The following is a 14937-nucleotide window of genomic DNA, read 5'->3' on the forward strand; positions in this document are numbered from 1 at the left end:
AGTTAATTTGCTATTACCATAACAAATTTGCCTAGGCTGGGTACTTGGTAAGGAAAGAAGGTTTATTTAGTTCTGAAGTCTGATGGTATGGTGTGCCATCAATTACTATAAAGTGAGGGCCTCATAGTAAATATTTTGGGGGATGGGTATATCTGTGCAGAATGACCATACAGCAAGATGGGAAACCTCTGTATGGGAAAGAACTCTTATAACAGCTAGCTCTTAAGAGAATTAATGCAGAACCACCTCAAACCTTGTCCACCATGACCTACTGAACTCCCACTGGGTTCCTACTCCCTACAATCCCACCACCTCCCAGCATCAGCATTCTGAAAACTAAGCTTCCCACACTGGGGTCCTCAGACACACACTCAGCCATCCCCAGCACTAGGACTGATGGCACACCTTCCAGGTAGGCTATTGTCCAAGTAGAGCCCAGGAAACGGGGTCAAAGGAAACACATCCCATCTGCTTGATGAGAGAGTCAGTGGTCAAGAGCTGTTCTAGGACTGTTTCACTGGGGGCTTTTGAAAGGAGAGAGGTCTTAGCAGGGGAACTCCGTTACCAAGTTCTTCACTGAAGATAACAGAAACTGGGAAACGGAACTCTGGTGCTAATATGACTTCAGCTTGACCTTGTGCGAATACACTGGGCTTGGGAGTGAGATCTAAACTTCGCACTTGATGAGGGCTGACAGACAGAGGTCCAGTCTTTCACAGTACTCATGAGTCTGAGGACTTTTATCTAGTCTGAGGTCTAGCTAAAAGAAAAGACCCACCACCACCATCCACCTGACCACAGTACAGGGGGCCCTGGTTGGGCATTGTGTCAGAAGTCTTGGTTTTCTATAGAAACTCAATTGTTATGTGTTGGCTGTAGTATTGAGAAACCATGCCCAGCACAACTGAAGGAAAGCTTCGGTTTGAATCTGCAAGGCCAGTAGGCTGCTAACCCAAGGAAACACCTTTCCCATTGTTTCCCACCTATAAGAGATGCCCCCCAGCCTTTCCTTCACAGACTAGCCAAGGAGCCACATCCAACATTGTACTTCTTTGTCTGAGCCACAGCAATGGCACTTTTTAAAAATATTATGCCTTCCCTTTTAAGTTATGACCACTGCTGAAATAAGGCCCTAATAAGTATGTATAATAAAGTATGTAAAATAAGAATTATCTATCCAGCAAGTAATCTCCCAAGAGTCATGGCAGATACTAAAGAGTCTAAAGAGTCGGAACTTCATTTGTTTTTACGTTGTCTACCTCTGCCTGGGAGAGGACAAGATGTTATTTGTGGGTGTTTTTATTTCATGTATTTTGCTGTTCTTAGTGTTTATTTAAAAGGCAAATGCAGATACGATGTGATAAACTTAATGGCTTTTAGACCTTGCTCATCCTAGAGATGTCAAGAGCAGCAGCAGGAAAGATGACCCAGTAGGCATTTTGTCTAGCTTCACTGGCAACTGTAGGTGGGCGTGGCGCTGGTGCTGTAGTGGGGGTTTATACATGAGAGTGCTGCAAAGTGCAAAGAAGCAAAGAGGAGAGAAAGTGCTCTGGGTACCAACCTACTTCCAGATAGTTGCTAGGACCCCTGCAATGTAGGAGGCTCTGAAACATGTCACCACTTCCCCTTCAAGTGCGATTTAGGGCATAGAAAGCGCTTCCAGGTAGGACGGCCGCCCTACTTTTGCAAGCCTTTAAATTATTGAAGGTTTGACCTTTCTCTCTGATGACATGTTGTCTGTATAGATGGATTAAGAATTTTTTATTTAAAGTTTATACTTTTGTTCATTGTTTCCTAGATCCTTTAGGGCGTCCCAAAGATCACCACAAAGTGGCTTATTGCCTTACTGAATTATTTAAAGTGAAGTGATTTTATAACTTTAGATATGAATAATTTCTTAAATCAATATGAGTACTGATATCCACAGACTTTGTTTTGTCTACTCCACAGGGCTGGGTTATTATTGGATTTTTAATATGCTCTAGGGAGAGGGTCCCTTTTGTTGTCTTCTCTTAATGCAACTAAAGTTGATGTGGACGGAGAATCGGCCCTGGAGAACCCCAGGTCCAGTGTGACAGTAGGTCTGCAGGTGGTGGCACCCAAAGCAGGCAGATCAGCACAGGGGACTTCCTGGAAGAATCATGGTCCTTGGTGGCAGGGAGATCAAGTTGACCTTTGTGATTTGGGTCAAAAAAAAATTAGGGTTATAAGGTCAGGGCAAAAGTGACGTCACTCAGTCCTAAATGCATGAAGTGCATGCATAATTTCTGAGCAGATGACAAGAGTCTGACACGATTCTGGGACCAGAATCTCCATATCCCACTGCAATAGTCATCTCTATTTATCTTAATATTATGCTGGGAAGACCATGCAGGTTCCCTCAGGGGTAGTAGTGGTGGGATGGGCATGAGTAGAGATGGCTGCATTCATGTCAAGTGGAAGACATGCAGAGCAGAAGGCTGCCATCTCTTATGATGCTGACTGCAGGGTGCATTCAAGCTGCAGCTTTTCACCTACCCTTCCTCTGTGTCTCCCTGAGTTCCAAATAAGGCATTCCATTTTCTGGTTCTGGGTGCAGCCTTGCCATTCTCTGGCTAGCTTGCTCCTCTCCTCACCAGCTCTTCTTTTTATCTCCTTGTCTTTTTACTTTGCCTGACTTCAGTACCAACAGTTATGATCCCAAACTTTCAGATTCCCTACAAATAGGAATCAGGTCACAAACACAACTCTAAGAAAAGAGAAAAGGGGTCATGGGTATCTTTATCTTTTTCTCTCAGGGTCTATAGAAACCCAGCGAACACCTAGACAGTGTTCAAGAAATAGTCTGACGTGAATTAACAGGGTCGGAATCTATGTATAATGCTGTATAGACATTATCAAATATGTGTGGTTGCATTCACGACAAGATTGGACAAGTGGCTCATATTTTAATTACTAGAAATGATTGGTCAGATCTATTCAAATACAAAAGGAAATCCAAGTTTACTTCAACATACTTCTAGGCAAATTGATGTATTTTCTCCTCTTGCCCTTGATACATCCATACAAATCACTTAAAGACAGAGGAGAGGATGATCCCCCAGTGGGTCAGAGTCTAGCTTTACATTTAATACTACCTAATTTTAAGTAAATTATCAGAATGTGCCTGCTTACTTCAGTCAGCTAGCTAGTTCTATCTTTTAAAAGACAAAAAAGTTCAAACTCTATATTCTCTGAGTAATTGGTGGTAAGTTTAAGGGATTCCCTTCTCCACAATTGTGGAGCCCTTCTTGGTTTTACGAGTATTTGAGCCACTTTCTGTCACTCTTAGGCTAACCTGGATCTTTATTCCTGATACTTAACCTATGCAACGGAGAGATGTCACTGCAAGGGGACAAATCAGCTCACAGCTCTTCATGCTTCCTTTATACCTGGCCCAGCAGCCTTGGGGAAAACAAAGACCCTAAGGTGTCTATACCTGTACCATCTTTAACCTGGATTTAGATATATTCACCCAGCTCTCCACCAAAGATGCCTTTGAGATCCCAGCTGGTAAATGGCTTGCTCATCCAGCTAGCTTCTATCTAGGGGGTCCATTGGATAACCAGATATCCGAAGTAGCTGTTGGATTATAATTTTAGGATCCGTTCTTCTCATTTCGTCTCCCTCTCCTAAAGGTATGAATTATCAGAGAGAGGAGGGGGGAGAGCAAGGCAGGACTCATGCCTGAAGGAATGGGTGCCTAGAGGATGACCCAGCCTCTGAGCACTTAAGTACTGCTTTGACCTTAGACTGCCTATCATTCTGAACATGTGCTTTTCATCTCTGAAGCCTCAAGGGCTCTTTTTTGGCCTCAATGAAAATTAAACTCCAGAACTCTTGGCTAGCAAGTAGTTGTTACTATGACCTCCCTTGACTCTCTCTCACACTAGGGTCTGGTGCTCCTTTTCTTATGAGAAAATGTGTTGGCTGCTGCTTCTCACAGCCAATGCTTCATACATCCCTCCTGTATTAGTCATCTTTCTAGTGCTGTAACAAGACACCATGACCAAGGCAATGTGGAAAGAGTTCATTTGGGCTTGTGATCCCACACGGCATCATGAAAGCATGGAAGAAGCAGCAGGAGGCAGAGACGAGAAACAAGGAGGGCTCACTAGAACATCCCCCGTGACACACTTCCATTTGCAAGGCCATACCTCCTAATCTTCCCAAACATGGCCATCATTTATTTAAGAACCAAGCATTTAAATGCCCAAGACTATCTGGGGGACATTTATCATTCAAACCACCACAGTTCCCCTCAAGCAACTGGACCTCCTTGCCCTGACTTCTGTTTTGGATGTTCATCTAAAGGTTACACACGTAGGTTCAGCACATTCCTCACTCAGATTTGACATTTCTACCTTGAATGACACTCCAAGAGCCAGGAAAAGAATTCCCTTCGAAATACAAGTATCTCTGATACTTTCATGTTGGCACATGTGTGTATGTTCCTACAAATGAGTTGAAAATGAACACACGCAGGCATAGATAAAAATACATGGGTTCAAAATCCCATGTACATGGCTCATACACACATACACACTCCCAGTGTCTCTGAGCACCACCTTCCTGGTAGAGCACTGCTTTTTGCAGCTTGGCTTTAGATTTTAAGGATATCTGATATTTGACTACAATGTGCTTTTTTCAGCTTGTACTCTTAAAATACACATCTTCCTTTTATTCCTGTAAATGGTTTGTTGGGTATCTGCTAAATACTTTGGGAGCTGAGGATTAGGTACTAGACAGACTCAGAAAGATCCCCATCTTAAAAGAAGCTGTAATGATGTCATTGCATGACCCAGCACAATAGCTTTGCCAGGTTAAGTGCTTAGAGAGAAGTAGCTTATGGGTGGGGTACAATCTGTCAGTGGATGTTTTGGCACAGATGGTAGAGAAATCTCTCAGAGGCAATGAGATGTAAACCATATGAGAGGAGGAGCATAGAGAAGACCCTGTGGGGCCATGGCCCAAGCAGACAGAAGAGTGAAAATAAAGGTTGGATGTGGGAATGTGTTTGGTGTTTACAGTTTGAGTCAAGAGATCCATCTGACCTACCAAACGCAGGCAAACATCCAAATGCCCGCCAGGGATGTCAGTTTTGGAGCTGGCCAGCAGATCTAAACAGTGGCTCTTCTGCCCACTCTGCAGTTCTGAGTGGAGCAGTGTACTCATTCTTGCTCCTTCCTAGAAACCAGATCTCCCTGATGGGAAGTTGCAGCTCAGCTTCTTATAGGTTTGCCTAGTATTCTAGTCTGTTCTCAGTGATGGTCCCTCAGCGCATTCGTTACGGAAAGACTTCTTCTCAATGGCCCTATTCTTAGAATTCTAAGTACATGACCTAGTTTGCTTTCTATTGTGATAAAAATGCATGACCAAAAGATACTTTGGGAAAAAGAAAGGTTCATTTGGCTTACACATCTCAATCTATTGAGGGAAGTCGGGCCAGGAATTCAAGCAGAGCAGGAACCATGGGCGAACACTGCTTATTTGCTTGCTCTCCGTCATTGTTTATCTGCCCAGGGTGGCACTGTCCTCAATGGGCTGATCCCGCCTATCACTGATCTGAACAGTACCCCATAGACACGATTGCAGCCCAATCTGGTGAAAGCACTTTCTCTAGCCCCTCAGGTGACTCCAGTTTGTGTAGAACTGACAGAAACTAACTAACCACTCTGTTTCCTTGAAACCAAAGCTGAGTAACCTTCTGCAGCCACCTCCCCTACTGTCCCTTCTTTCAGGAGGAGCCTCCTGGGCCTGAGGCTCTCACGCTGCCAAGTGTTCCGCAAAGTATACGTAGCCACGGTTGCTCCTTGGGCGACTGCCCATTCTTCTCACACTCTTTGTGTTCTTGGCTACAACTGCATTTTCTTTAACTTCTGAGGCCCAGTGGACAGCTCTCTGCTTTCTTGGTTGATTTGTGGGGCTATGTTCTAGTTGCTGGGAAGGTAAAGGCTATTTCAGGCTCCCAAGAGGTGTTAAGTCTCAAAAAAGCTTTACCCTTAATGGACCAGTGGTGTACAAACAAGGCTACCTGTGTCCCCATGAGTAACCAGAGGCAGCTTCCAGAGTTCTTCGCCACAGAAGACAAGCAAAAAAGCTCAACATGGTGATTTAAAGCTCACCGTGTGTCCAGATATACCCCGTCAGAATGCATATATGGACCACTACTACTGACTGAACATCTTTAGTATAGAAAGATATTACTATTACCCAAAGCCATAAAAGCATTAATAAATTTACCTAATACTTTCCACTATTTGATTGGTTTATTTAAATAGATTGTCATAAAAAAAGGCTGCAGATAAAAAGATCCTGAAAATACAATTCAGATAAATCTTGAAAAAAAAATCTGAGAAATAGGACAAAACCTAGGTTTGGAAGACAGGCAGTCCTGTACACATATCCACATGCATACATGCACACACACACACACACACAGAGAGAGAGAGAGAGAGAGAGAGAGAGAGAGAGAGAGAGAGAGAGAGAGAGAATCATGGAGGTCTACAGAGAATTCTGGAAGAGACAGTGTTAGAGAAGACCATTTTTTTTAACATGGTTCCATACGGCTTCTGCCAATATCACATTCTAATGCATCCCAGATCCCCAGCTGGAAAAAGAAAAACATGATTTCAAGACATTTAACGGTTAAGCCTTTCATTGGCTTCCTACTCTTCTCAGGGTAGAAGCTAACAAGACACTGAAGAATCAACCCATCTTCCTTGCCAGCCTCCCCGGCTCTCCAAACTCCAACTTGTGGCCTCCTACAACCTGAGTTAGAGTAAAACTTTTTTATCAGGCTAACTCAGCTCACCTTGTGGGTGGATCTAGGAACACCAATCATCTTGTTTGCTGTAGTTAGGAGGCCCAGATTTCTCAACCTATTTCATGAACTGAGAAGTACAAGCTCCTAGTCTAGGCTCCTACCTGAGTCCATTGTCAGTTTGTGCTGCCCAAGAGGACCTGTGGGAAGGGATAGATCTGTCTTAGAACCTCATGCCCAGTGGGTAATCCATTACCCCAGATCATGAGCTCTCCTACCGCCTAAGGCCAGGAAAGAGTTTCTGATCCCACTTTGGCATAAATCAACAACTTTACTGCTGAGGACACGTGAGCTGTGACTAAAAAGTCCTACCTCAGTGTAGTTTTTAAAGTTCATAGCAAGTAGGAAGACCACAGTATCAATGTACCCTTAAAAATGCATGAAGACTCCAAAGCACAAGCCAAGAACAGTAACTGAGCCCAAACAGTGGCCCCTCCGATATTAATGCCACATCATTTATTTAGGGTTTTTCCTGGTTGCTGTTTTGGGAGTGAAGATTCATTTACAGAGAGATTGGTTTACAAGTTTTTCATTACCATGGTGTGACATTAATATTAAACTAAAAAAATGTGTCAGATCCCGTCTGCCTGAGGTGAGGGCAGACTCCACAGTCGCCTTCACTCATTAGCTCCTTGGCTGCAATGTTGCCGGTCTCATCTCCATGGTCGTGATTGAAATTGTTAGAACTCGAGGTCTGAGTGCCCTTTGAGTCTTGCTTCTCCGTCAATACCCAGCTGCATCCAAGCACAGACATCAAAACCTTGTTAGAGATTGATGAAAGATCCTTTTTATGTCTCCCAGGAGGCAATCCGAGCCCCTGAGAACTGTGCTACACTTAGTTTTCCATGAATTTGGGACAGCATTTACGCAGCTTCCCAGTTCCTGGATAACAAGGTATTGCAGAGGAGGAAGAAGAGGCAGCATCATCGTGCAATATATCCAGGGATGCTCAGCTCTTAAAAGTGCATGGATTCCTTTCTTCCATGGGACACACTGACCTGACAACTTCCAGTGCAGATAGACTTTACCTATGTTTATAGGTGAGACAGCATCTAAGAAAGACCTTGTCAGGCTGAAAACTTCAAGACATTTCCATGCCCCACACTTGACTGTGGTGCCTCAGGGGTTCCCAGAACTGTTTGGAAGCAAAGGGGGGATTCTAACATGAACTTGCAAACCCTGGCCCTTCCAGTTTACTCAGCAACCACCTCACCAGGCTCAGTGAGAGAAATGCCTGGGTTTTGTCTCAGAACTGTATGACTCACCCATCTTCCCATGGTCTTCCATGAAAGCCAAGCTCCTTGGGCTGATACATTGAAAGGGATACTGCCCTACACAGGTTGAGACCAGTAAGTCCCATGTAGAATTTGGAAGGAGAGAAGGGTCTGCTTAGGGTTTTTTGAACTTTCAACATTTATAGTGAGGGCTCTCAACAGCAGTGATGTCAAGGTGATTATCTTGAGGCAGGTGCTGGGGGAAGGGTCTTGCCCACCCCCTGCCCACTGACCCATAGTTGCTAGTAGCCTACTTCACTACCCCTCACATAATGACATTGCCACATTTCCCCAGGGTGAGGTCAACCTCAGTGAAGGTTCACTGACCTGGACCAGGTGCCTCTGCTTGTGTGGTTTATAACAGATGGTCACGGGGTGGGGAGACAGAGCTGAGATGCATGGACTGGTTCCCACCACAAGATTTTTGCAGCCGTGATGACGGATTTTTGCCCTTCCCTTTCCAGGACTGAAATACACTCAGACTTCGTGCATGAGTCTGAATACATTGAGACAGCTCGGGAAGTTTTTAGCTTCAAGGAGGCAGCATATGCATAGAGCGGTTTTCACACCATCAGGACAGACAGCCTGACTGCCCCCTTCCTTCGTGGAGGATGACAGGCTCTAAGCCTCAGGTGCTGATGGATGAGAGGGAGGAATCCTGCCTCTTAGGGGCCAGGGGGCAGTAATTACATCTGTGTGCCTGCCAGTTAGGAGAAGTGCGGAGATCGATGCCAGTTTACTTAATCTGGACTTTCAGAGACATTACTGTCACTGAAGGTCCCCAGGGGGCCATGGCAGAGGATGAGAAATGAAGCATTGTATCGGAAAATAACACATAACACTGAGTTAATAGCTAAATTGTCTTCCTCCTCGAGATGCGAGTCAAATCCGAGGGCTGGACTCCTCCCGGTAGGGCAGTAGTGGCTACAATTTGCCATCTGTAGAGACACCCAGGGGGGGAATGTGAAAAAGGGGGCCTAGAGTGAGTGTGTATTGTTCTGGTGGGGCACATACATCTCAAGCTGAGAAGGGGCTGGTCCGTGATGGGTACTCCCAACACACCCACCTCTCTGATGGCCTGTGAGTTGGAGCAGGCTTCCCTTCTACCTGTGATCCCACCTTGAATTTTCATCACTTTGTGGCTGTTTCCTATTCTTGCCTCTGCTGCCATCGTCCTGTGTATCCATCCATCTCTTTGATCTCTGTTTCTTTGCCCCTGAGGCTGTCTCTCACCCATCCCCCCCCCCCCAACGCACCCTGTCCCCACCCAACTCAGCTTCAAACACCACCCTGTGCTCAACATCTTGAACTCAGCTCTGGCTTCCCCAGTGCCATTTCCCCGAAGTGCCTCAGCTGCCTAGTGTCCTGCTGCGTTGCTTCTGAGACAGGTGTGTGGACCCCAAGAGCAGAGGCTTGACGGGTGCACAAATGTGTGCTTTAAGTTTGCCTAAGTCAAGAGTTGAGTATTTCAAAGGCCCAGCTGGGACTCCAATAAGGCCCTGCCAACAAGTCTGTGTTGCTGCTTGGCTTGGGAAAGAGGCACTAACTGGGTTGAGGTAATTTGGGGGAAAGTAGACATGCAGACAGTGGGGTAAACAAGGACACACACACACACACACTTTGTTGGCTGTCTGGGCTGATTGCTACCTTGCACTCATCTCTCTCCTTAGCCCTCTCCTACCCACAAGCCCTGAGTTTTACCCTTCTGTATGGCTTTGACTTCATGAATGAAAGCATTATCCAAGAGAAACAAAACAGAAGGAGGGAGAAAGAGGAGGAGGAAGAGAATAAAGGGAGGAAATAGAGGATGGGGAAAGAGAAAGAGTGAGAAAAAGGAGGAAGAGAGGAAAATGAAGAGGAGGAAAGGAGGGAAAGCTACGCCAGTGGGAGGCCAAGAGGAAGAAGAACCAAGGATATGGAACCTACAAATGGCTCTGGCACCTCCCACCGGCAAACCACACTGCAGAGAGTATGAGGACTGACTGCTCTGATTGCCTGTGCAGCACCAGATCCCACACGCAGGATGCCCAGGGTGTGTCTACCTGTCAGAGGCAGCACCATGGTGTATAAACAATGTACTCCTCAAAGGGCTCTTGAATTGCTGACTACCGGTGCTTTCAAATGTGTGGGGAACTCAGAGGATCCTGGCTGACCAGAGTGGGGGATATATTTCCCCTGTGGAGTTAGAAACCCTCATAGAGGATGGTGTTTCCGTGGGGGTCCGGGAGCTGAAGGAAGCCAAGTCCAAAGACCCCTCCCTGCCCAGCTCTGGGTTGTCTCTCTCGCCAGATACACAGGGTCTGTTTCTGCAGGGCTGGGAAAGCAGGCACAGGTCTGTGGCTCAGGCTTGGTGGAGGAGAAAGGAGGGACTGCAGGTGGCACTAGCTCCTCTCTAGCAGTGCTCCAGCCTTTGCAAGAACCTTTTGTAGCTCCCTCAACTCTTTTCTCTTTCCGCGGCTGACGGAGGCAGAAATGACCAATGAGAAAGGAGGGGGTGTGTCTGTTGCTATGGAGACCCTAAACCCATCACAAAGGAGAAGAAAAGGTATCCGATTCCCGAGGCTTGCTGGGACAAGTCACCACAAACTTGAGAGCTTAAAACAGATTTATTCTCTCACAGTTCTAGAGACCAGAAGTTCAAAGTCAAGACACCAGCTGACAAATGTTCCTCTGAGGGCTCTAGGTAAGAGCACACTCCTGGCCAACCCCAGCTCTGCTGGTACCAGGTTTCCCTGGGCTTCTGGCCCCACCACTCTGGCTTGACTTCCATTCTCCCATGGTTCAATCCCCATGTGCCTCCCATGTCCCTCTGCCTGGCTCTTATAGAGGCATATGTCACTGGATTTAAAGCCTGTATTAAATCCAAATGACCATTTCTCAGGTCACCTAGCTTCATCCCATCTGCAAAGGCCACTTCTCTGGGTGGAGCTACACTCAGAATTCTGGACCTGGGTCCATGGGTGCCACTAATCAGTCCCCCTCTCATTCTTCTGAAAGGCCTGCACCTCTAAACCCCTGTCCTATGGTGAAACCTGCATGTGGCTGCTTAACAGAGTCATTGGCGCAGCGCTCCATACTGGAGACAGATACTCCCATCTTGAGACAAGGCCACCTAGCCCTGGTCCACGCTGGTCATGCTCGGAATGTCCTCCCAACCTCCAGGAGGCACTGCTGCCACTGGAGTCGGGAATGAGTGTCTCCCTAAGAAACAGCCAGGTGGAGGCAGACACGTGAGCCAGTGTCCAGCGTCGCCTCCACCCCAGACTCTGTCTTCCTGCAGCTGTCATCTCAGTGGTGGCCTTGGTTTGTGTAGGCACCTGAGGAACCTAGGCTCTAAGCAGATTTCCAAACAACCCCATCTCTCAACTGGTGTTCAAACTTTAGTGTGGACGGAGATTTCAAACAGAAATAAAGTGCTGACCACCCTGGTGTGTCCTTCCCCATCAGCAGGTGCATTATTAAGCATGTTCATTTGATACATTCACACAGCAAAAGAGCTGCTCTGTACGCTAATTAGAAAACATCATTCATATTATATATATATATATATATATACACACACACACACACACACACACACACACACCAAGGAGAGAGAGCAGCTCTTCAACTCTTTAAACAACCATCTAACTTCATAAAGCTTTACTTGTTTTTTAACTCTGGTTCTTTATGAGATATTAGATATTCAGAGCTGCTTGGCAGACCTGCAAGGAGACCTAGCTGTGAAGATTTCTAGTTCCATTATGAAAGATCAGCACTTCTAATCAAGCTTTTGTTTAGGCTATCAAATACTCTTGGTCAGTGCACCGAAAGGGAGAGCTATGATGAGCATAAATCTTGGGTGCCCTGTTTTTAAAATATTTATTTGCCATATTCATTGTGTGTGCAAGTCTTTTCTTGCCTTCCACCATGTGGGTCCTGGGAACCAAACTTAGGCCTCCAGGGAAGATGACCAGTGCCTTGGCCCATTGAACCATCTAGCCAGCACAGGGCATTGTGGTCTCATTTTAAACAAGTATGTCTTGACCTTTACAATCACACATCAGAGAAATCTATAATCTGGCTGGGACTGAAAGGCCACAGGCTTGTTGGGGCTCATTACCGTTTGAGAAATATGATGGAGACCTCCTGGGGTAAAAACTGAGGCCCGAGCAGATCATAGCGCATTACAGACACACCAGGCATGCAAGATGGAGTCATATATCAGCAGCAATCACCCATCTTCTTAACCTGTCCCCTTGAATAACACTGGCATATATGTGATCCACCTGTTCCACGCATTGGAACAACAGGATAAAAATAATCACACAATCAAATAAAAGAGTACATCAGTCTAGTTTGCTTATTGAACTCTTAGGAATACTCATTTTTAGGGGGCTAGATATATAAACTTTTATGTGTTTCAAAATTAGTCAGGTAGCATGTACTGATACACAGAGCAAGTGTCCCTCACATTGAAAAATAATTCTCCATCTTGCATTGTTTGCATGTAGGCATGGTATGTTTCCACTCTCCACAATATTCATTAAGGCAGGACCCCTCGCTTGACTCCAGAGCTTGCCAGTATGGCTAGTCCTGCCCACCCACTTGCTCCAAAGAGCCTCTGTCTCCATCATCAGAGCTCTGGAATTACAAACAGGCAAACACAGCCACCCTGCATTGATCTGAGTTCTGAATATCAAAACTTCAGGCTTCGTGGTTGCATGAAAAACACTTTTTCCACTGGGCCATTGCCTTAACCCTCTATCTCATTTATAAATGGCATCTCTATTAATGGCTTTGTGTTTGTTTCTGCATACATTAGTCATTTGATGACGAGAACTGAAGAATATGTCCATTACTATAATGAAGATAAGGAATTTTTAAGACCATAAGGTTTCATTTTTTAAAAATTAAATCCTTGGATTTGTTTTCAGGAGCAAATCTAATCTTCATGTACGCTTCACAGTAGTCTCTGCAGAGGGGGCATCTGGTTTCAATAAGTGCCCCAAACCCTGCTCAGAAGGATAACAGAGTGTGTCATTTGCTCTACCAAAGGGTCACAATCAATTTATTGAGTATTTATGACTGGACCTCCATAGGACTCAATCTTATGTGTAAAACCAGTGTTGAACTAGAGTTGAATTTATGAGCTTGGCCAAGCCATCTGAATGATGACAAACCGTGGTTCTTAATGAAACCATGTAATTCCTTACCAGTCCTTACAGGGCGAAGAGAGCCCCAGGAGGCCCACAAGAGAATGTAGGTAAATCTTTACACCACCAATACTAAGAGGCAAGTTGTTGCGGCACACAAGAAAATCACTTAGCAAATTTCCAAAGAGTAGGGTCATCCTTCCTCATATTCTGGGAGAAATCTTACGAAAGTAGTACCATTTTGAAAAAAGAGAATGCTTTTTAAGATGCTCTGAGGTGCTTGCCTTGAGTTGGGTTTATTTCTTTCCTAGAATTCTTAAACAGTAGACTATGGTCCTCGATGTCCTGCTGACTCTTCGGTGAGGAAGACAGAGAACTTTCTGGGATGCTGGGTTTACTCCTGCCACAGACAATCAGGATTTGTGGCATTGAACTTATATGAAAAATAAGGAGCCCCAGGAATATCTTGAAGCAAAATAAATAGGGACTTTCAGCCATTTTAGCCTGAACTGGGGTGGGAGTGGAAGTTGTGCCGGAGATGTTATGGAAGAGGCCCAATCCCTCCAGACTCAATGTGTCTGAGATCAACCCATCCTCTCTAGCTTACCACCTTTTCCCAATGCATCATTTCGTAATTGGTGGCTTGTGCTTATTTGATTTTGTTAATACAACAAATACCAAAGGCAAGTTAGATTTATGAGGAAACTACATTGCTTTAAGTCAGTGTGGAAGATCCAAGCTGCAAAAAGCATAATGAGAACTCTGGAGAGGGCCATGGCAGATGGAAATGTGATAAAGTGGTCACCTCTTAGACTGGGAAGCCAGTTAGAGACCGAGACCCCCATGTGTCTTCCAAGGCCCATCCCCAGTTGTCCTGAGGCCTCTCTATTAGACCACATCCCTTAAAGACTCTACCACCACAGTAAGGCCCAAGCCTCCAATGTATGAACACATTTAAACCATTTTATAGTCAACTGTCTCCCCTATCTCCTGAGCTTGAAACCTAGAGGGAGTCACAATGGGCTCACCCTTCTCTTTGGCCATTGTTGCTTCACATCGGAAGCCATTTCTGACAGGTGTCCTTCCTATCCCAGTTTCATTCTTCTCTCACATCCCATAGCTGCTCCAACCCCCAGATCAGGCTATGCCATGTCTCTCTCATCAACACACTCCCCTACCCATCCTTGCTGCTGGAGAACTGCACATGGCCGCCATACTCTCTGGCCTGCTCACCTGGTATGTGTGCCAAGACAGTGAGTTCCTGCAGCCTTGAGATAAACAGAAACAGATGACCCCTGGGGTCATCTCAGCCTGCTGCACAGTCCTTACCTATATGGGTCTTGAAGTGAGAAAACTAAGATGTTTAGATAAGCTAGAGGGTGGTCCGTGTGCCTTCCAGGAAAACAGAGGCTAAGTACCAGACTGAGTCCAACTCAAGCGGCAGAGTGTGGCTGCCTCTATAGGCTCACCCCAGTGTGCCAACTCTTTGCGAGGGTGGTGGGATGGATTAATGTCTCTAGACAGGCTCATGGAGATGGGGATGAAAACAAGTCACATGGTAATATTCGAACAAAGTAACCAGAAGAGGAAGGTGCCCCTCCCCCCATAAAAAGAGAGTCATTAAAGTCTGGACACAATGGAGAGCAGGATGTTTAGGGATGAGTGGGCATGAGGCTTTCTGACCTGG

At 45.6% G+C, this 14937-nt stretch overlaps 1 protein-coding gene across 1 annotated transcript in view; it reads left to right on the forward strand.

The window, feature by feature from the left end:
* The window catches only part of Dscam (DS cell adhesion molecule), a 544090-nt gene that overhangs the window by 525316 nt on the left and 3837 nt on the right, over positions 1 to 14937 (forward strand). Inside the window, exon 34 of the mRNA XM_057763777.1 lies at positions 10736 to 10798. Coding sequence (XP_057619760.1) covers positions 10736 to 10798 — 63 coding nt within the window. The remainder of the gene's footprint in view (positions 1 to 10735; positions 10799 to 14937) is intronic.

The sequence above is a fragment of the Chionomys nivalis genome, chromosome 3, assembly GCF_950005125.1.
Source record: "Chionomys nivalis chromosome 3, mChiNiv1.1, whole genome shotgun sequence".
In the NCBI taxonomy this organism is placed as follows: Eukaryota; Metazoa; Chordata; class Mammalia; order Rodentia; family Cricetidae; genus Chionomys; species Chionomys nivalis.